Source organism: Notothenia rossii (genome assembly GCF_949606895.1).
Source record: "Notothenia rossii genome assembly, chromosome: 5".
NCBI classification, from domain to species: domain Eukaryota; kingdom Metazoa; phylum Chordata; class Actinopteri; order Perciformes; family Nototheniidae; genus Notothenia; species Notothenia rossii.
This window is the reverse complement of record NC_136903.1, coordinates 74,226,648-74,249,344: the sequence shown is the minus strand read 5'-3', so window position 1 is coordinate 74,249,344 and position 22,697 is coordinate 74,226,648. Positions and strand designations below refer to the sequence as shown.

The 22,697-nt window shown below is 41.5% G+C and overlaps 1 protein-coding gene across 3 annotated transcripts; it reads right to left on the bottom strand.

Moving 5' to 3' along the window:
- Nucleotides 1-12: 12 nt before the first annotated feature.
- On the bottom strand, nucleotides 13-21,837 carry wnk2 (WNK lysine deficient protein kinase 2). Of its 3 annotated transcripts, none has more exons than XM_079680681.1 (27): nucleotides 20,335-21,837; nucleotides 16,189-16,361; nucleotides 15,673-15,893; nucleotides 15,092-15,249; nucleotides 14,314-14,402; nucleotides 13,866-14,085; nucleotides 12,859-13,111; nucleotides 12,276-12,580; nucleotides 10,983-11,015; nucleotides 9,925-10,332; nucleotides 9,175-9,738; nucleotides 8,968-9,017; nucleotides 8,686-8,848; nucleotides 8,484-8,600; nucleotides 8,238-8,408; nucleotides 7,882-7,924; nucleotides 7,631-7,771; nucleotides 6,555-7,426; nucleotides 6,259-6,316; nucleotides 6,093-6,157; nucleotides 5,246-5,835; nucleotides 4,923-5,155; nucleotides 4,602-4,832; nucleotides 4,316-4,414; nucleotides 3,513-3,557; nucleotides 3,076-3,398; nucleotides 13-2,298 (listed from the first exon to the last, which is right to left on the bottom strand). In XM_079680681.1, the coding sequence occupies exons 1-27, from the start codon at nucleotides 21,007-21,009 to the stop codon at nucleotides 1,999-2,001; spliced, it is 6,600 nt and encodes a 2,199-aa protein (XP_079536807.1). In that variant the 5' UTR covers nucleotides 21,010-21,837; the 3' UTR covers nucleotides 13-1,998. The 3 variants fall into 3 exon arrangements, with proteins under 3 accessions (XP_079536807.1, XP_079536808.1, XP_079536809.1); XM_079680682.1 differs by having other exon boundaries at nucleotides 4,340-4,414; nucleotides 20,335-21,836; XM_079680683.1 differs by lacking the exon at nucleotides 9,925-10,332 and having other exon boundaries at nucleotides 20,335-21,829.
- Nucleotides 21,838-22,697: the final 860 nt, after the last annotated feature.

Here is a 22,697-nt window from a genome sequence, read left to right as displayed (position 1 = left end):
GTACAAGACTAATATTGTATGATGTCAAGCAAATATTAATTTATTATATAAGTATATACAGCTTTTGTGAAATAGTACCCATTTTGGAAAACAGGTGATACAGTGGGCGAAAGGAACCATACACCTAGCTTGCTTTGAAAGCATTAAAGAGATCAAATACAGGATATCATCACACTGTGCAAACATGGAAGGTTTTTTAAAGCGGCACTGCAGTCGGGCAGCTTATTCATCCTAAAGAGCACTGCTTCTACTTTTGTATTATGTGGCTCTGGAAATGTCTTTCCAAAAATTACAAAATAACCCTTATCATGTCAAAAGTCCTACTGAACAGCATTCTGGGAAATTTAGTTCTCAGTATTTCTCAAGCTTGACCCATACTCTGTCTAATATTAATATGCTTACTTTTTGACTACATAGGTGTTTGCCTCTGCTTTGTATTGCCATAACACGTCGAGACATTAATGAATTAGGCAAACGTATTCTTCAGCAGTAGCTTTCCTAATAAAAGTTTTACCAGAGCTTTAAGTATTGGAAGTGAAAGTGATGATTGAGGCTGCACTATTGAAAAAATGTAAAGCATGACAGTGTAATATTTCTTGGAGATCTTTGAGTTGATTCTGCCATATACATAATTAGCTTTATATCATGTGATCATTTAGATCACAAATGTGGTCATGTAAATGTGATCATTTAGATCATGTGAGGCTAGCGTTGGATAAACATCTAGAAAACCTATGCATTGTCATAATAAAATGTCAAACAGTTGTGGCTTTTCATCTATTCATATTCTTCATGAGCCTCTCACATCATCATATCATCAATATGTATCAGACAACAACCAATCACAAAATAATCTCTGTAAAACTACAAAGGCAACCATATGTAAAGCTACAGATGGCATTAGAGGTATGGCATGACGATGACTTTGACTCAAGGTTGAGTCCTTCAGCCCTCCTTGTTGTATTGTTTCAATGCTAGTTTCTCTTTATAACATCCTCTTGAAGCAAACCAAATCAACCTGTGCGCATTCAGAATATCAGTGTATTCATGCAGGAGGTGGAAGGTTGTAGAGCAAATCCCACAAATAATTACTTCAGTGAACAAGGTTTAGTTTTACAATCCGTGATATTTGATGTCTCAACATGACCAGATAAAAGTATTTTTTTATGTTGTGTTGCTAAATTCCACATGTATTATTCAAATCACATCAATTACCTTTGGAGGTTAAAGCATATATAGAACATCTGGTATCTGCTTTGAATCTAAATGCTTCTCTTCATAAAACTGAAACCTCATTTCAAGGCACTCTCACAGGTGTTTTTCCACCTGAAGATAAAATTCAAGTTCATTCAAATCTCTTAAAGATATTTCAAGCGCTTGTGCTGGAAGCATTTCATCGATGAAGAATGAAACCTACCCTTGGACTGAGGGCAGAGTAAAGCATCCGGTCCTAGTGACCAGGATGTCAAGTCTTCACAGTGACGGCATGATGGTGGCTAATGAGGTGTTGCATTAAGACACATATCTGCAGCACCGAGCAATGGATTATCTGATGTTATCCGTACAAACACAGAGGCTATGTACAGACTCACAATGATTCATATATACACACAACCACAGAGGTGATATGAGCAAAAAAACATGAACTATTTATATAAACATACTATTAATGAACAGTTCATTATATACATTTAATGAGTGGTAAGGTACATTAATAAGCTATGACAAAAATGTACTATTTTCAGCCTGATTGGTTTTATTAGGCTTCTTTACCTGTACTACTGCACTGAAGGATTATATACTGCAATATGGACATGAGGTATGTTGATACGAAATAACTAAATAACTTTAAACTCAAGAATGGATATGAGTATGTACATATGATTAGATACATGCTGGTTAAATATATATATATACAGTATATGCACATAAGATTGACTAGAACTATAGTGAGATTTATTTTTGGTAACGGAGTTGGAAGACACAATGCTACTTAGGTTACAGAGTCCTGGCTTTGGGGTCCGGCGTCTGATATGATGGAGCTGAAGTCGGGCTGGGGACGCCCTGGGATGAGCATACAGCAGGAAAGGCAAAGGCTCCTGAAGGAAGAGGAAAGAGCAACCCAGGCCACTGGCTAACAGAGAGAGGCGAGGACACGGCCCTGAAAGCAGCAGGAGAGCGAAGCTGACAACTGCCATGGGGCCCAGTGGAGGGGCTGCTAATGATTGTTGACCCTGGGCTATCAGGCCAGGACAGAGAAGCACTGCAGGCCTCCGGACCTGGAGCTGTCCATGATACCTAGCAGGGTCAGATAATAGGCCGATTTTGAATTTCACAATAATGATTAACTGCATGTTATAAAATACAATCAATTAGAAAGGCTTATTGCTGCCCATTATATGTAACACTTCCAGGACCAAACTGTACACTTTTCTATTTACTAAAGCTAATGGTTAATTACTGTCAGTGTCAGGGAGTAATGAACTAAATATAATCAAACTAGTACTACATCGTGTGTTGTCTTAAAGGTCACCTATTATGCAAAATCCACTTTTTAATGTATTTTATACATCAACATGTGTCCCCTCTGTGTAAAGAGATTCTGAAAGTTTCAGGAAAAAAGATTAGCTCACTTTTTGTCCTGATCCATTTATATAAAAACCTGTCTGAAAATGAGCTGATCAGATTTTGGCCACTTTATGATGTCATAACGATTTTTTGGCTTGTGTAACCATTAGCCAATTACCAACCAAGGTATTTGGAGCCAAACACTTCAGAGACATGTTTTGTATATATCTGAGACCTATAATATATTCATGAAAAACAGTATAATAGGGGACCTTTAACATATACAGTAGTTTAAAATAATTGTAATTTCCCATAATCCTAAACTAATAAAAATGCCTAGTAATTTCGTTTTGTTCTCCACTTCAGGCTGCATTATCTAAAAGCTGTGGGTATATGCACAACTACCACTGTACCTCTATAATCAACTTAACTTTAAAAATATGTTTTAATCATTTTTGTTTTATATAAATGCAGAGCAAACTGGTGCACAACTAGCAGGAGACTCACGTCTGAAGCACTTGTCAGCTGTCCATGTGTTCGGTGCATAACCTGATTCCAGAGCTGCTGCCCACTGATGCTCAGAGAGTTGGTGCCAGGCCTGTGGGTGACGATAAGCACCTCCTGGGCCCAGTCCTCCATCAGCCGCTGCAAGTCTTCAGACAGGTTGTTTTCATTGGCACTCATGGATAAGCCAGTGTATGTGGCTGTCTTGTTGTTGCTGTTATTTGCCTGAGCTTGGGCCAGTCCTGTCACCGGCTGATGAGAAGGAGGCGTGGCACCGGCAGGCGGCTGCTGGGATGGATTGAAAGCCCCTGGCCCAGCTCCAGATCCTGAAGAGACACAAATACACCCATACCATGAAATCATGTTGTTGAGTTAATTTAACCAATTGAAATCAACCCGCCTTTGAACTCATTTTAGCCAGACACAGTCATTTTACGTACTGCTGCCACGCTCTTTGCCGAGACACAGACGCTTCAGTGTTGTCCCTGTAACACAAAAATACTTTATACAAATGTACATTTCCATTAGCTGGTAATAATGTTAAATAACAAGATGCAGTGCAAAACAAAGATGCTGAATACTGCCACAAAACAAAGAACCAAAGTAAAACCAAAGTAACATTCAAAGCAATCAGCCCCCTAAAATAAATGAGTCCATTTATAAGCAAAATCATGCAAGTCAATTATCCATATCAATGTGCATTATCAGTTTTAGAGAGATACAAAGATAAAAAAGAGAGGTTAAGAAGCAATGGGAAATGTAAAATGTTATGGCTGATTGGGGGGCATGCAGAGGTCTATTGATTAGTAATGGATGGTGGTTAAGTTGAATTGTTCAAATAGCATCAGTATGAGACACTTGAAATGTGAAATAATGCCAATTATTTATAAAAATTAAACTTCATTTTCCAAACCTCAACATTCTGAAACGGGTAATAGTTCATTAAACAGGAACCGTGAGTATAAATACATATATAATAATAATATAGATATTAGAGTCAATCAAAATCTCTACTTTACTTTTTTACTTTCATGGGTTTGAAAAAGCCATATATTTTGCGCTATCAAAAATAAAAGATAAAAGAAAGTGGTAAGGATGAGGCAAAGCGTTAAAAACCTGGCAGTGTTGCATAATATTTGGCAAAGACAGAGAAAAATATATCAGTAAGCTGAAAGTAGAGAAATACAGGATGATGACGATAAACAGAAAAATGAAGCTATGCGGGAAGAGAAGAGGTACAAACAGATAGACAAAGACACAGGCCCACTGAGAAATCTAGCTCGTGGCTTGCTACTCGATTTATAGGTCACTCTCTCTGAAGTTTGGGGGTTATTAGACCAGCCTGTAGAGGAGTATAATCAAAGAGGGGAGAAGATAACAGGGTAAGAAGAGCACACACTGAAATACCCAACCTTATTGTAAAAATCAACAGTCATGTATTTGTTACTAATTCTCTGTTGAATATACATGTTTACAGCCTTGTATTTGTGTAAAGACTGTCAGGCTAAGATGTTTGATTGTGTGCTCACCTTGTCCCGGTGGAGCTTGTGTGCCAGTGCCGTCTCCTTGTAGCCCACCGTAAATATTATCAGAAGACAAAGAGCCCTTGAGGGAACAGGGCTGCTGAGTCTGCACAGGCTCTGGCGTTGAGCTGGGAAGGTGACTGGTGCATGACCGAGCCCTCCCTTGAGTGGGGAAAGACCCTTTGGCTGGAGAGCCATTTAGGCTCACTGTGGGTTCACTTGTACCTGTAGCAACAACTGAATACACACACACAGGCATCAGAATGGCATACTCATTGTGCCAGTGCTGTAAATATTCAATCTTTGACATTCTGAAAAGTGACTCACCTGTTCTGCTTGAGTCACTACTTTTGGTTGTCACATTTCTAAATTGTTGGACCAGAGGGCTGAGAAGTTTGCCAGGCTTCAGTCTGTGCTTGTTGGACTTCTTCCTACGCCCCGCAGGTGGTGCATCATGAGAAAGACCCAGGCCAGGAGGAGGAGCTTTGCCAAGCCGGCAATACAGCAATTCCACTTCCCCCCGCTGATTGGCCTGCAGCTCAGAGATCTCCCTCAGATGTCTGAGGGGATGGAAGCGACAGCATAGTGGTCACTAAAAGTGTCATGAAAAGACATTTAATAAGGCCAAAAGCAACTATGGCTATACTCACTTCTCCCTGAGTCTCTGTAGTTCCTTCTTCATGTCCGAGTCCTCCATCTCTGAGTCATTATCGCTGCTGGCATAGGCCGAGCCGTGCATGCCTCCATGCCTGCTTGGTGAGTCAGAGCTCTGCACACTGCTGCTGCGCCCTGAGCGACGGAGGAATGCCACTGCCCTCTTCATGAGGTCACTTCCTCTGCGCTCAGAGCGAGTATGTTGTGACGGGGTGGCAGGAGCCATCTTTGCAGGACTGCTCTCAGCCCCTGAGTCTGAGGACAGGAAACGAGCATGGACCGTGACATCCACAGCAACAGAGTTGGATGTCACGGCCCGAGGCAGAGTTTCCCTCTTGGCCATTGATGGAGGTGTGTCCAGGTAAAAATCTGGCGGGGCAGAGTATCGGCTGCAACGCATCCTCTGAGTCATGTCATCTTCTGTGCTAACCACAGAGAAACGGCCAATTGTGGTGGATTCTGCTAAGGCCTCAGCCTGGATGCAGTCCTCACTGTACCCTACAGGGTGTGCTGGTGAGGCAGCGCTGCTCCAGCTCCTCTGCTTCACATCTCGTCTGTTGGCTGCTTCAGGAGGAACAGAGATGATCTGCAAAAAGAAAAGAGCAAATCAGCTAAACACAAGGCATTGTGCAATGCTTCTGTTAGAGCATATGCAGTTGAACTCATCTAAAAACGCAATTATACTTGCCCCTGAAAACTACAGTTGGCTAAATGTCTTTTTTGTCATATTTGCTGAAACTTCTCTCAGGATATAGTGATATTTTCAGTAATATGACAAATTCCTCATAAAAGTTGCCAACTGTGTTTAAATGTGTTTAAATGAGTAAAATCTTGTAATCGTACTTTAAATCGGCCTCTTGTTCCAGAGCAGGAGGTGGAGTGAGGAACGTGTCTTCTTGACAGGGAAGCTGCAAACATTTCAACAACAATGATCGCTGTGGCACTGCCAAAATCAACAAATAGTTAATGATAGCAGGTTGTTAGATTGATTAGTGTGTGTTGTACATACCACACACAGCTGAGTCACTCAATGTGCTCAAACTATCCATTCTCTCTGGAATTTGAGGCTAAGGTGAGAGATGAACAAAACAAGCAATTATTAATTACGATAAAACCATTTATTACTTTTTTATTATACACCTGTTAATGTAGACACAATCTTTAGTCGATCTCTAACTAAATATTTCTCATGAGATCTTACTGTAGATGAAATCTTACTCTAAAATTAGAAAGTGTTTTTTTTCATGCAACTAAAATACTGTATATTTTCATTCAGTTTAACAAGTCACTGTGGATTGTACTTACTAGCTGTTCTCCTACCCTGTAGCGGCCCTCCCCTATCGGCCCCGGCGTGCTGTTTCCGGACCCTCCTGTGGCACTATCTGGACCCGGAGGAGACTGTATGTACTCGGTGCAGGAGCCCGGGGTCTCTGCAGCACTGCCTGATGGATACATGGGAGCATATTCCTGGTAGAGCAGGTTCCTCAGCTTCTCATCCAGTGTTTTTATAGTGCTGTCCACAAAGCCTCCACGGCCAAGCCTTCCTTCACCATCTGACTCACCATGCCCTGCGCCGTGCTGGGATGGCGCAGGGCTCTGGGGTACCGAGGACATTTTGGTTCCTCCCACGCTGGAAAAAGGCTGGTGAAGCACCACAGGTTGCTGTGGGCGCTCGCTGCGCATGGCCGAGGCATAGGATACAGACGGAGGATCTTTGGCTGAACATGGCTCCTGGAGTGGAAGTGGAGTGAGAGGAGGCACAACCTTTAAACCGCTCACATCCAGAGATAAGGGCATAACCAGAGGGCAGCAGGGCACTTCGTCAGCCATAGCAACAGCGTATGACATGTCGGGCATCTGCAGAGTAGCATGAATTGGAGAGACGGATTCCGAAGGGGATCCCCGTGACTCATCAATCGGGAAAGACGTATGTGGGGATGACGGGGGCAACGTTTGTGCTTTGGCAGGCTGAGCATGATGAACACTGGGCTGCACCGAGCTGCCAGCAGGCACCCCGGATGTCACTGACTGAAGGGTCGGGGGAGCAGAAACAGGGGGAGACAGGGTAGCTAAGAAAAGAGGGTCTGTGTTGGACATTATCGGAGGGCTACAGAATCCATAGACGTCATAGGTGAAGCCTCCACTTCCACCAGACATTGTGGACGACGACCCTTCTTCTGCAGGACACAAAAATCAAGATGAGAGAAAAATTATTTAAATTAGTGTAAATATATACCAACTTTTTAAAAAACCTTTTATTTAAAAGCTATTATTGCACACAAGAGCTTTAGGCTGTAATTCATTCAGCTGCCACAAAGTAGTGCTATTGTTCTATGAAGCTGTATATTTTGGCTGAAATTGCTCTGTAGCAACAAAGTCACCTCTGGGTTTTGCAGTGACACTGTCAGCAGGCTGGGTAGTGGTGGAACTGCCTGGAGACTGTGTAACAGTCCCATCAGACGGGGTCTCCTGGCTGGATGTGGGCGTCTCCTCAACGGGGCAAATTATGAACCATCTCTTTCCTGTGTGAAGAATTGTTCAAACAATTTCCACTTATTTTCTTCCAGGTGAATGTGACATTCAAAATGAAGACATGCAGATGGATACAATATGAAGGGCTTTATTGTTTTACCGTTCTGCTGGTAGACAGGCTGATGTGCTCCAGGCTGCTGATACTGCAGAGAGAAAGACAGATGACAATGAGCTAAGTCAATATTATTCTTGCCATTCTGTATTTAAATGTCTCTAACCATATCTGATTGAGGGAGTAATGAACTACCGGTACATATAATCCAAATAATATTTGTAGTCAATTCTAATAGTTCAACTTAATTAATATTTGCATACTGATTCAGGTAGCTAAATGAACAAGGAAAGTAATGATCAAGCTGTTATACTGTCTTAAAATATGAAAGTTTAGGACATTTTTAGTTGTTTAAATTGCACAAGTCAAGCGTTACAAAAGTTGACGAGTATAGTCCCTCTTACCTCTCCTGCCAGTCCTTCAAATATCTGGAATTGTTCAGGACTACAACTTAGGGCGGAGACCTTTTCTCCCTCAATGTCTTCATTCAGCATGTCTTCAGCTTTATCCACAATGTCCTTTAGCTGGTCAATGAAGATCTCTTTCTCTATCAGTAAGATAAACCCATTCTCTACCTGTAAGCATACCATTTAAAATATGTTAAACAGTGTCATAAATATAACCAAATAATTGTAGAAGCTTCAACTAACCATGTAAGTGGCAATTTCCTCTGGAGCATCTCCATCCAGATCAAATTTAAAGGTCACCATTTTGTGGTTGTGTGTCTCCAGCTGGCATTCAACCATTTTATCACCAGTGTTGCAAACCTGTGTGGGCAGGAAATACACTTAACAATCATACACATCACAATTTGTAAAAAACTATAACTTCAAAAATGACAGCATGACTCACATTTAGCATGCTCAGTTTGGGTTTGCTGGTCCTCTCTTGCCGGGAGCGTGTGCGGGCAGACTTGCGGTGATGCTTCCTGGGTTTCCCGTCCACCTTCCCTCCACTAGCCAAGCTGTCATAGCCATCACTTGTTTCCTTACCAGATGCCACATCAGAGTTAAAACTATAAAATAAAAAGTTTAACACTTTATTACCTCTATGTCGGTGTCAGCATTTTCACCACACAAAGTTCTATAGAATCTGTTAATAGCCGAAAAATTGTAAAAATCTTGACACACACACCTGTCATAGGCATAATTTGGTAAACCTATGGGTTTGTCTTGAAGCGCATCCTGAAAACAGAGAATTGTGCATGTAAAAAAAACAGTTAGGAGACCTTGGTAGAAGTTTCATTATTTACAGAAGGGATTCTTGCAAGAATATATAAAATATTTAGTAAATATATGCATATGTGTATTGATCAATATTACACGCAAAAAACATACACACCTCTAGACAGGACTCTTGTTGAAGGGTGCCGGATGCAGAGGTGGACTCAAAGTTTTGCTGAGTTGTGGCCACGCTGGCACTCTCAGACACTGAGCCTGCTGTCTGGATGCCAGCAGGCTGCAGAACTGCAGCTGGGACAGAAGCTGCAACAGGGGCTGGGGCTAAGCTTTTCGATAAGTCTTTTGGTAATTCAAAAGGGAGATCTGACGCAGCAATTGGTGCTTGAACTGGGGCTATCGTTTGCACTGCCGTCGGAACTTGTATTGGGACTGACAGTGGGTCATTAACAAAGGTTGGATCCATAGTTTGAGGCATGACTTCAACTTGATCTGATGCTGAAAGCTGTTGGGTTTGTGCTGCGACCAGAGCTGGTGTTTGTGTTTGGGACTGCGTTTCAACTAGAGCTGGACCTAAGATTGAGGCTGCAGTTGAAACTGTAGGAGCACTTGTTAAGTCTTGGACAGCTGTAGACATTTCTGCATCTACTCCACTTTCCCAGAGAGGAGTCTGTACAGCAGGCAACCCAGGGTGGATCAGGGCAACATTACCTTGTGGTGGAATCATCTGTACCAGGAAACAATAACACATTTAGGGAATTGTTCATCAATCAATTACAACTGGTTCATTTTTACCTCTAAATCCCTAAACACAAGCCCTGCATGCATTATATCCACAAGACACATTGCTACCTTAGTATTAGAGATTTCCAATGGCCCAACCACAACAGTGAGAACTAAGCTAAATATTCACCTGAACAGGCGGCTGAGCCAATTCCTGCTCAGGGTAGGGGGCAGGGTATGGGTTAGGTTGTACCTGGGAGAGAGGTAATGAATGGGTGGTATGGAAGCTAAAGTTTGTCTGAGATGTCAGAGGGCCGCCCTGCTGCTGAGGCACTGCGGAGGAAATGTACATAGCTAAAAGTGGAATAGGGAGTGCAAAGTTAGGCATGTGCTGAGGTGTGGACAGAGGGGTCTGAGGGGACCCGAGAGAGGACAGGGCAGAGTGAGAGGTCAGAGTAAGGGAGGGTTGGTTGAGTAAGGGTGAGTAGTGGGAGCTAGACATAAGATGGCCACTGCTGCTGTAGGCACATGGCAGAGGAGTAAGGGGGAAGGATGAGGGCTTGAGGCACCCTATTTGAACAGGATATGGTGAGGAAAACTGGGAAAGAATGGAAAATGATCAAAAATGAACAAAGGCAACCAGTCGATAGAAATAACATTCAGATTGGCCCTTTATGTATGACCTACTAACATTTGTAAGATGTTTCTAACAAGTTATCTACCATAATTTGATGTTTCTAAGCAAAGTCACACATCATTTACATTTGCCACCCATTTGCTTTTATTCTATGCAAGCAAGGGTATGAAAATATTGCTTCCTGTAGCGAAGCAAATTTGCAACTTTGCATCGTGGGAATTTGAAGTTTGGTGAACTTTCACGCAAATATCGCCATGGCAGGGGATGGTCACTGGTCTTTATGTGTGACTGTGCGCTAATGCTTCTACAACGCACCTGTGTGCTGATCTCATGGGGCAGGAGTGGGGGAGGAGTACTGGACACTGACTGTGGAAAACTGGTAGGTATGTCAGCAGGACTCAGGTTAGGTGTGGGCTGCTCAGCAGATAACAGCTAAGAATGTGTTATGGAAATACAAAGTGATTTCTGCATTAAACTTAAGAAATTGAAGTCTAAGCTCCACTTTAAAAAAGGGAGCTGCGTGGCAGGCAGACTTAATTTGATCCAACTATTCTGTGGTGTTTGTAGTGTGCTGTAGCCCGCAGTTAAGTTAAAATAAATGTTTTCCATACCTGGGGCAGGACAGCAGCTTGTTGAAGTTTGCACTAAATGGAGTAAAGGCAAATGGGAAGGAAACAAAGAACAAATGTAAAACCATTGACATATACACACACAAACAAATACTGTGCAATATGTGATGAGGAATTTAAAACGGGTATCAGATGCAGTTTGTACCCACCTCACATGCAGATATAACAGGTGATACTGAATGCCGATGATAGAATCAGTATTTCTAAATATCAAACAAGCATTTGGGACAATTCCCTCTGTTGGCAAGTGTTGACTTCCAAGGTTTTGCCTTCTACTTCTGCTTTTTTGTGTCTCACTTAAGCTGTTGCCAGGGCCTGTCGCAGTTGGTGCATGCAGTACCTGCTCCTGGGTGGGTTGGGCAGTAAACTGTGGCTGTGGATTGCGGTATGCAGCTGGGAAGCTCTGCACTGTCTGCCTACTCTGGTGCATAGTAGTGGCTGGTGTAGATGGATCCGAAATAGTCTGTCAGAAAACATGTAGTGGGGTTTACATGTATTGGGCCCTGTTTTTATTTGTAGTCTGACATGGTCATGTTTGTGTAATTTAACAAGTAATGCGATAGAAGATGATGTGATGGAAAAGTGGATCAGAAGAGATATCCACCCTCATATTAACTCAGTGAGAGCACAATTTTGAGGGTGGGGAAAGATGTGAAGGGGAAGTCAGTCACTGGGTCTGGTTGACTGTTTGAGAATAGGGCCAAAAAGAAAAAGAAAAGTGTATGTAGGAGATGAGCCGGGGTTAGAGACTGAAGATAAATTAGCAGATGTGGAGAAAAAGTTTATATTTTTGTGTCACAGAGATGCTCCTCCCTTTGTCTTAACCATCATGAGGAGAGACATGATGCAAGCCTTTCATTGGAGGTGGGGGCTGTGACGCTCAGACGGAGGGAGGAGGGAGGCAGTCAACTCAGGGGACGCAGAGGTGAATTGAAATGACTTGCTGAGTCATGATGTGAGTGTGTATGTGGGGGAATTTGAGAAGATAATAATGATGGATTACGGGCTGAGTTAGAGGATACGAGGCCTGTGGCATGCGCTGGGGTTCTATGCTATTGGTTAAGCTAGATCCTGTGGTGGACATAGAGAGGGGCTTTTATGCATTGTCTTAGTGAGAGAGGGTTTTCTAACCTTAATGCCTGACATGGTAGGACCTTCTTCCAACACACTGTTGTCATAACATACAAGGCAATTGTTGCAGTGTAAAATTCCAAAGATTTCAATGAAAAAAGTTACGAAAGTTTCCACAGAGAAATTAGAAATGCTGTCACTCACGGTTTGAGACTGATAAGGCCCCTGGTGCAGTTGTGCTGCAGGTTGATGATAGGCCCCAGAATGCAGCTGATCTGTGGTTTGCTGGTAGGCCCCCTGGTGTAATTGAGAGGATGTTTGTGTGTAGCTTTCTTGAGAGGCCTGTGCTGTGGGTTGCTGGTATGGCCCCTGGTGTTGAGGCTCAACCAGAGCAGGAGGACTGTAGATCATCTGAGCTGTGGAGATAGGCTCTGGAAGCGATTGGTTGAAGATACTCTGCTGATTATTTAGATCATCTAATTGCATGGCAGGGCCCACTCCGCTGTCAGCTGTAATAACAGAGTGAATAAAACATTACATTTCTCAACAACGTCCTCTGCAGGAAGGACGGACAAAGAGAAAGGACAGGGGAAGCATCTCATTAAAATTCAAAAGCTGGGTGATGATGTCTTATGATGACTAATCGGTCTTACTCGGATGCTGCAGTCTCATTTACTTTCAAATATACAAATGTAACGATTCATAGCAGTGTGTCCTGTCCTGTTAATGGATTCATGAGTTTGTATGATGTTTGTGTTCATGTGTTTTACTGATTGCAGGTTCTCACATGTGGTAGATGTGGTGGCTGGCACGGTGCAGACCAGAGTCTGCTGTTCCACCTCCTGTTCCTCACCATCTGTTGTAGCTAATGTGGCTGCCTGTGGCACGGCGGGTCCGAGCACCTTCAGGAGGTTCGGCTGCGGCTTCTTCATAGCTGGAGAGACAATCCGCTCCCTTTTCCATTTAATGAAAGCCACGCGGTCCCGGATGGACTTCCCAACTATCTTTACATCACAGTCCAGAAAAAAACCTGATTCCACCTACAGGACACATGCTAGATGATCACTGCAGCTCAGAACAAACTAAGGTTGTAATTCCACAGTATATGTAATCAATAAACAAATTGACATTCATTACATGGGAGAGCAAAGATCAACCGATCAGTTACCTTTAGTTTTAATCAATAATTACATCAAGCGTATGATTACTGACATGACCACTAAACAAGATACATTACCTAACTAAAAGGGCCCAAGGTTGTGTTAGAAAGTAAAGACTGTATTATAACAAGACACTTCTGTATACAGAACCCTTTGTAGTGCATTTATACTACATAGTTAATAATCCACAACAAGTTGTCCTGATATATAAAGGCATCCCTTTGAATTACCTCCACTCCCTCATTGTGTGTCACCGTGCCTAGAAGAACAAAGAAGTATTGTTGCTATGGTTACCTGCAGCTTAATCTTCCTTACGCACTGAATTTAAGCTATTTTTGAAGTGTCAATTAATTTTAACAGACACAAGCCAGCCAATCAAAAATTGGTATTTTCACAGAGTCGACAAATGAAGTTTGTGGGACAGAAAAGTGAGTCAGGGCCGGTGAAAAAGCAAAGGTCAATAGACATCCAAACAAGTCTTAAGATAAAAGGGATAAATCCTTTGTTTAGATCTCCTGATTGTTCAGGTTTAGTACACCTATATACCCCCAATGGCATAAACGTTACAACTATTTTCTGTGCATATTTATCAAAATACAATGATTATTTTTGGTAATTCAAAGATTTTGTTTACCATTTCTTGGGCAACAACCTCTGGGACCTCATTATCCAAGTCAAAGGAAAACTCGATGGCACCAGTTTCCTTGTACTTCCCCTTCAGCTTTTTTGTATCCTCAACCCACAGCTTCAAGGCAATGGATGCTTTCTTGCCATCATCGTCTTCATTTAGCTCTACCCTCACGCCTGTATCCTCTGCAAAAAAGGCATGATTCAGGAGGTCCTTGATGGAGTACCTGCAGGAAACAAACAAACATCAGATACTGCCCTGGGCTACGGGCCACGATGATAGTGACCTCACATCAATGATGCATAACACACAATAACATTGACTGGGCCAGAGCCAAATAATGGTATTAACGTCACACTGCAGGAACAGAAACAAAACAACACAGGGTTTTGTTAAAGGTCAGCCTCTATCTATCTACAATATGCGTCACTGCCAAAGGTCCAGCTCCCCTTACCTTTCTTCCCATCTGTGGCAGATACATTCTCCGATTATTTCCTTGATTTCTGGGTCACTGACTTTGATGTAGCTAGCAGGTTTCACCCCCTGCAATACAAACAAGCACTAGCATTTATCAACTCAAGAAATTACAAATAGCAGTCCTTAGTGTGTGACTAGATACCAGGAAGTACAGAACGTGCTGTCTGCAGGGTAATAAAACATACATTCAAAACCCATTTCTCCCTAGAACCTTGACTCTGGGGATTAAAAATCTACTGCGGTACAATAGGTTTTCTTTGGCACTGAAAAGATTAAATGAGTGTTGAAATTAAATGAGATAGGATTCAAAGTGTAAGATGGAGTCATTTTTTAAATAAAAAAAATATTTAACTTTTGCGAGTTAAGGTCAGACTAAATGTGTGTATGCACTGAAAAAATAATAAATAATGTAATGTCATTCTTAAGATGTAAATCCACCCTTGCTTTGAGTTTTGGCAGCTTATGTTAGCAAACATTTCTACATCTCACTTTATAACTCTTAATGAGATTTCAAGACGTACTTTAACAACGAATAAATATGGGCAGGTGTCATCAATTTTTAACAAGTTAAAGATTGTGTGGTTATTCAATCCATCAAAAAGCATTTGATTATTTATCATGAAAACAATCATTGGCTGCAAACCCTGTTAATGTCTCCAAGTTTAAAAGTCGATATTTATTTATTTCATTAAGGACAGCTAATCCTGACTTAAAGCAGTTGTAATAGAATTTGACAGTCTTAAATGTAATCTTACACTGGTGACTTTTCGGTAGATCTGAGCAGCATTTTGACACTCAGAGTAGGGATATTCTGAGGTGGCCATCTCCAGCATACACATCCCAAAGGCGTAGACATCCACAGACTCATCATAGTGCTCCTCATACATCTCTGGGGCCATGAACTCAGGAGTGCCTAGAGAATAATGCAAGAAAACACGGATAAATGATAAAGTAAAATGCAGTTTTAAGTGTGTCATCCTAGTTCAGAGGGATCAATGTCAGTGTCAAGGACTGAAACCCAACACAGCTGTTTTTAGTAATCACTCACAAGACAGACAAGAGAGAAATGGTTGGGATGCAACTTTGAAACTTTGATTTTATGTTAATCTTTGTTTTAAAAAAACGTGTTCAATCAAAGCTTAAGGGCCAGATATTTCCCTCAGGAGTTGTTGGTCTTACATACTCCAGGTAACCAGAGTCAAAACAAATGAATGCAAATGTTGCTCTGTATCATTTCCCATTTCATTTTAAAAGGTGATAATGTCTCAACTGGAGCAGAGGGCATAAAGAGTTACTGCAGGTTTAAAACATATCTCTCATAAAGACAAGGACTTACCAATAACACTTTTAGCAAAAGAGGCCCTTTTCAGTGTCGCTAGGCCCAGATCGCCTATTTTGACAGAGCCTGTAGGACCAGTGATGAAGATGTTGTCACACTTCAGATCTCTGTGGATGATTGGAGGGGTCCTTGTGTGGAGGAAGTGGAGGCCTTTGAGAATCTGCCTGCACCAGCTCCTAAGAACTTTAGGCTTCATCACCTTAAAGCGCTTCAGATACCTGTGGGACGAAGGAGATGTTCAAGTTGTCAGCAGGTAAATACTTTTCGGGTTCAAACCACATTGACTAAAAATAAAGGCAATATGTATAAAACTTGATACACATGATGTTGACCGTCCAATTGTCATTAAACTGTAAGGTGAACTAATATTAGGAGACTAATATGTGCAACTTACAATCAGTGATTTACTGATGGGTAAAAGGATGAAAAGGACACACATGAGCTAAGACGGAAAACATACCATGACTTCACCAATATCAATAATTATAGAAAAGGGTTTTAATATAGACTTACGTTTTAAGTGTCCCTGAGGTCATCAGCTCTGTCACCAGAACGATACATTTTTTCCCTTTAACCGGTGATTCCCAGAAGTCATAAAATCGCACGATGTTGGGATGCTGGAGAGCCTTTAACATCTCTGCCTCCTCTTTGAACCTCTGTCTCTCGACTTTTGATAGTTTCCGTTCCTAAGGAGAAAAATCATTTGAATGTAAAATAATGAATTCTAGGTTCACCCACTCACTTTTGTCAGTATGATAGAGCCTTAGGAGAAGCTCCAGTGCTGTTTAATGTATCCAAATTGAACAAGTTGTGGAGGGGGAGGAAGAAGGTGCTGAATCATCGTCGTTTTCAGTGTTTTTCAAATTTTCTGACAAGAGGTAAAGGAAGATAAAAATCCCCTTTAAACCTTCTTTAAATAGTGTACCATTCCTTCAGATGTGGGCACTCCGTTACAAATGCCTGTGGCTCATGTTAAGAGTGAACACAGCATTGGCATTTGGATATGTAAACATGCAGGACTGAACCAACTACTTCATTTGATCAGTGTGTAAAACACAGGACTCAATAAAATCACCCATTGTGAGTAAAATCCTGAGTGGTGTGATACAGAGACAAACACATCTGTCATGCCGGATAAACAAAAGATTACATTTCATTATGATGTATTTTTAATCAGTTAATGTCAAATGTGCTAAACAAAAGATTACATTTCATTATGATGTATTTTTAATCAGTTAATGTCAAATGTGCTAAACAAAAGATTACATTTCATTATGATGTATTTTTAATCAGTTAATGTCAAATGTGCTGTGGGTTAAAAATAAAAAGTAATATAAGAAAATAACAATAAGAGTTTTAAACAGCCACTGGAGATTCCTTCTCATCCATCAAAGAATACAAGACATAAAAAAGAACATAATCATTCTTGTTAATGTTCAATTCTTCAGAGTTTAAATGCTATCTTTGGGTAACACGCCTGAGTGAATCCGTGTATACTGGATCGATATTTTAGCCCCTGCCTTCCCTGAACCGCTGTATAAATAGTAAAACAGCTGACGGGCGAACATCCTCTACATTTCTGTTCTCTCCAGTCAGCATGGCAGATACAACCCAATGGCCTCAGCCTCTACAAAATGCTGAATGACCTCTGGATTTTTTTCCTGCTGTCTCAATGCACACATTTTAATGGCAACGATAAGGTTGAATGTAGTATTTAAAATGTCTGGAATTCAACAATAACCTCTTGTACATCACTTTGCATTGATTATTGACTGATGCTGGGGAATCAGATTTCATTCAGTCCACAGTGACCTATGCAGTGTGCAGCATTACATGCTCGATTACGAGCGGCATTGTGAAGGATATGCCTCAACTGCTTCAGCCCTTTTCATAATGGTGATTCTCATTAATAACAAATATATTACAGTAAAACTATCTTTCTGGTAACATTGTCCAATTTTCCAGGAAGTTTATGTACAGGTTAGTAATGGTTCTTGGCAGAGAGAAGGTCTGAGCAGGGTGTGGCACAAAACAAAGAATCTTCATTTTGAACAATAAAAGCATAGAACAACAATATATGAACAGCAGGTTTTTCTCAATAAGTGTGGATTGATGAAGAGACTAATGCTGAAATGAATATAAATATAGTATTCTTGAATTGCTGTGTATGAAACACTGAGTGTATCTTGCTGTCCTTAGCTGAACCCCTCTCCTCTCTCTTTCTGTCTTGGTGCAGAGGGCTGAATCAGCAAGATTCACTCTCCAGTTTTAGTATTCCTAATTAAGCCATCAAACACGACAAATAATGTGCAAAAGTGAGACACAGATCTCAAGCTGGTGAAATGTTTTGGCAGTTTACTGAATTAGGTTGCATCATTTGCTCACTTTGGGTAACAAATTGCTGTTTAATAATCATTCATGTAATAAATAAGTAACAAGTCCAGCAGGCTGTTCTGCTCCACAACAGGCACTGGCGTCTTTTTAAATCTGATTTATAAACCTTTTAATGAAAATCTATGTATTTGGCTATCTCATTCTTAGTTTTACCCTCAAACACACACAGAATCTATATCTATTTAAGTTGCAGCAGCATTGTGTGAGTGATGCACACAAGCTCTGCAGGGCAAGGCCTTATCTCTAGGGACAGAATGGTTGAATCATCACTAAATCTCATCAGAACCTGCTCAGACGCAAATAGTTACTCTAAAAAAACATTAGGGCCTTACCCGTGAAGACTTGGATACTAAACGTACTCAAAGCTGAGAGGAACCAGGCTAAAATGTGGGTTGAAGTCTGGACAATTCATCACCTTTTGCACAATAATTTAGGAACACATTTCCTTTATTCCGACAAGGGTTGATTGAAGTTGCCCATGCAAATAATGCTCGTTATATGTATAATATACATGTGCATAAAAACAAATGGTGAACTTCGCGTAGCCTCACTTGAATCTGGACCTGTGTTGTTGCCAACAAAAAGCTGTGAGATAAGCACAACGTAATAGTGATTTCATTCTATGTCTAAACCTTATTGAGTTGTGCTGTGATTACTTATTCCCCCGGGCCTGATGGGGTGAACCTGAGTTCTGCAACAGTAGGAAGACAAAAAAAAAGCATCAGCTCTGGTCGTTATCAAGCCGCACCAAACCTATAAAATACTGCTGCAGGGCTGCGTCTGAAAGTCACAACCAGTATCCTCATTATGGTCACTTTAAGATAGACTGAAGTTCATAAATGTATGTTGAGCTCCAATACACAGGTAGCTAGCGCATTGACTCAAACAACGCATCTAATCGAAGTCTGATTGAAAAAAGATTTGATGAGAGAAAATGTAATGATGTTTTCAATGACTTATTTCCAAGAAACTCATGAGCACATCTTTGGTAAACACAATATTTAAAGTAGTGCTTTAACATGACTCAGTCTTAGACAACTGTCCATTATATCAACTAATAGAAGATGTGAACTATTGACAGTGGCTGAACCAAATGCCAGGGTCGTTTCCCTGGTAGTAATTTGCTCTATGCAGGCTGTAAAAGATTAGAACATATAAATCCTAAAAGTTAATACATTAGTTAGTGATACAGTAAGCTGTCACTGCTATAATGTTTGTATTAGCTCCATGCTAAAATGATGACTAATTAAAGTGTCAAAAGATTACCTGGCAACACTGTGAATGGGCTAAACACTGTTAAGGTGTGAATGCTGAAATACTTTGATTTAATTTAGTTATATCTCAAGGAAGTATACAGCTGAAAATTAGAATATTAAAGTCTCGTAATGTCTTTGATAAACACAAAAGTACATGATAAAGAAACATTAAGGGTGGGAATTATGAGAGGAAAGGCTGGAGCAAAGTGAGTGCTGACAAAGAGAACATGACTGACAGTCACTCACCTCCTCCTCACTGTGCCATGTAACATTACTCTGAATAATGCCTTTTCTCAATTCCCCCATAGGAACCAAGCGCAGTAATTCATCTGGTGCTGTAAAGCATATAGTACCTCAGCAATATCAGAGTATAAAAAACAATGGAACAGAACTATTCTGTTGATACAAATCTTTAAATCAATGAAAAATAAAAACACAACTAACTGCAGACTAGTTCATCAATTTCAACCTGCTCTTTAAATGGTTGACCCTAGTAATGACAATAAAAGCCAAGAAATACAAATAAATAGACAGATAATCTGACTATTCACATTCATTCTAGGGTGGGTTTTGAGGCATCTGTAAGAAGTTAGTGTCACTTTGTCATGCAAGGTGAATATGACGCTTTACTGGTATACTACCTGAGAGACTCCTGACGGAGAGTTTGTAAAATCCTATAATTAATTAAGTAGCAGCATCATTAAACTAGTCCTTTGTTTTCTTGAGAGAAACATCTTGGGTTACCTTTGGCTGCAAACTGACTTTTTGTGCTTATTGTTGTTTTTTAACAAACCACTACCCAGAGTGCTGTTACAGATAATAATCATATAATAATAATAATAATAATAATAATAATAATAATAATAATAATAATAATAATAATAATAATAATAATAATAATAATAATAATAATAATGGGTTTCATTTGTAACGCACTTCATATTTGAAGACAAATCCCGAAGTGCTATATCAGTGGCTAATGTTGGCCTTGAATGATGAATGAACCCACCTGGAGTTCACACCATGCCACTTCGACCCAGGTGTCGGTGTCAAGACCTTTATAGACGGTCTTGAAGGACCCTCTCCCCAGCTCAATGTCAAACTTGAGAAAGCGCCCTCCAGGTGAAGTGGACACAGCCTTCATCCCTGGCTCCTCTTCGTTCTCGTCACTTCCGGCTTTACCTGAAACGTCCGAAGGCGCCACCTCTACCTTTGGCTCGGCTTCGCTCCGGTGTCTCTTCTCCTCATCTGCATTCTCTGATGGGTTGTCCTTCTTCCCCACCTGGCTCTCCGTGCTGGACGTCTCCTGGAGGCCCAGGCGGGTTCCTTGCAGAACCCGGGTTCGAGTCCTATCAACGATGGTCCTCAGGTCAATGTTCAGCACCGGGCAGCTGTTGACAGGCTCCGGCGTGTCCACCGGCTGCTGCTCCTCGGAGTCTGACAACCACAAACTCCGCCGGATGAACCTCTGGCGGACAAGCGCGCGGTAGTCTGTGGAGGGGTATGCGCTGGGGTCACTGGCTCCTCGCAGGGCTGCCATTTGGATGTTGTTGACATTGTGGTCCGTCCCATTCTGATATATAGCCCTACTGCCGTTTGCATTAATGTCCGAATCTAAATTTGGTGCTGAGGAAAATGTGGATCCCAGTGGCGGATCGTTACTGGAATGATCCGCCGAATCCATCCCAGCTGCTCTGTTAAGCGCTTATCGTAGACATAGTGCAGAGAGGATGATGCTCCTCTCCCGGCGGTGAGAGAGTTTACTGCCTACCTGCAACACTCGCATGCAGTGACGCAGTTCGCCAGCTCAGGATGGATGTATGGCCTTATGCTTCAAATGTGTTTAGGAAACATAACACCCCCACAAAATGTCCAGCTCGGAGGATGCGCGCATTGCCACCTCACGCCCCGGTCCACCTTGCTGCAATACAGCACGGAGCTATTCAAGTTAAACCTAATGTCATTACCATGTCAACATATATGAGCTCACGAACACAGTTCCCTCCACATTGCATAAGGTCTGCTCCAGCGCAAACTATATAATGTGATTTGTTCCGCAGACAAACCGCTGGCCTGTGCGAACAGAGGATGTTTAGGCTGTTTCGCTCACTAATCCCTGCAAAGTCACATCACGGGAAGACCAAGAGCGCAGCTGTCATCCCCTGTAAACAGTCATCCAGCGTTTGATGCAAATGAATAGCATGGTGTTCCGGGTGGAAATGAGTTCCGAGAAGTGTGACCTCAGCTTCTTTGCGTCGCTCCTTTAACTATCCTCCGTACTCTCCTTTACAGTCCCGGGGAGTGCTTGATAGAAGCGATTATCAGAGATGTCTCACTGCGGCATAGTTTCCCTCAGGTCAAATAAATCTGCTCATCTGTCGTGCAGTTTATATGACTGCTGTCTTCCTGTATTTAATCCCATCCAGGTTTAGGAAAACTAGAATATTTCACGGCACAGCCCACGCCCCTAGCAACAACACGTATCCAATAACTCGGCACGCTTTTAGGCGGCACCCTCAGCCTCCCGTGACAGAGGCTGCATGGACCCTATGCATGGCCACATGTCCGTCCGATGGTGGCGCGGTAAGCTTCCTGTGAGGAGATGTCTTTCTAATAGTGTGTAACGTACCAACCAAAAGGGACGCTGCTAGGGATAATGGGCTACCGTGTAAAACGCACCGGAGACCATTTTAATACAATACTGAGCCCACACACACACACACACACACACACACACACACACACACACACACACACACACACACACACACACACACACACACACACACACACACACACACACACACACACACACACACACACACACACACACACACACACACACACACACACACACACACACACACACACACACACGTAATTAAATAAAGTGCCTTCTAAAATTCTATTTAGAAACACAGCATAGGCACATTGTTTCACCTTGGTTTTATCTGAATTATTTTATAATTAAAATATTGTTTTAAAATTGCTTTTTATATACTTGTCGTACTATTATATTATAAGCATACAGTATGTCATGCTATTATATTAGCCTATTATACTACAGCCTAGGTGAGAGCAGGGTTGGTTGGCACACTTTTCACCAACTGTATTTCTCTGGCAAAATATATGATAGAATATTATTACCAGTTAATGACAGGCTAGGGTCTCAGCTATATTGTGTTTTAATGTCAACAATGGATTTGGGGTTTAAGTAATTTCGTGCATTGGCATTTGCACTATGTTGAGATGCTATAGTTACATGAAGATTAACCAATGTAAACAATTTAAACATGCAATACAAACAACAAAACCCAAACTAACATGAGTGTCTGCCAATAAAACAACATTTTAAAGCATTAATGAAAACGA

Coding starts and splice junctions, on each gene's coding strand:
- wnk2 (XM_079680681.1), bottom strand. CDS start 21,009: ATGGATTCGGCGGATCATTCCAGTAACGATCCGCCACTGGGATCCACA. Junction 14,403..15,091: donor TCTACCGAAAAGTCACCAGT/GTAAGATTACAT, acceptor TTTGTATTGCAG/GGGGTGAAACCTGCTAGCTA. Junction 8,601..8,685: donor CCAAACTGAGCATGCTAAAT/GTGAGTCATGCT, acceptor CTGCCCACACAG/GTTTGCAACACTGGTGATAA.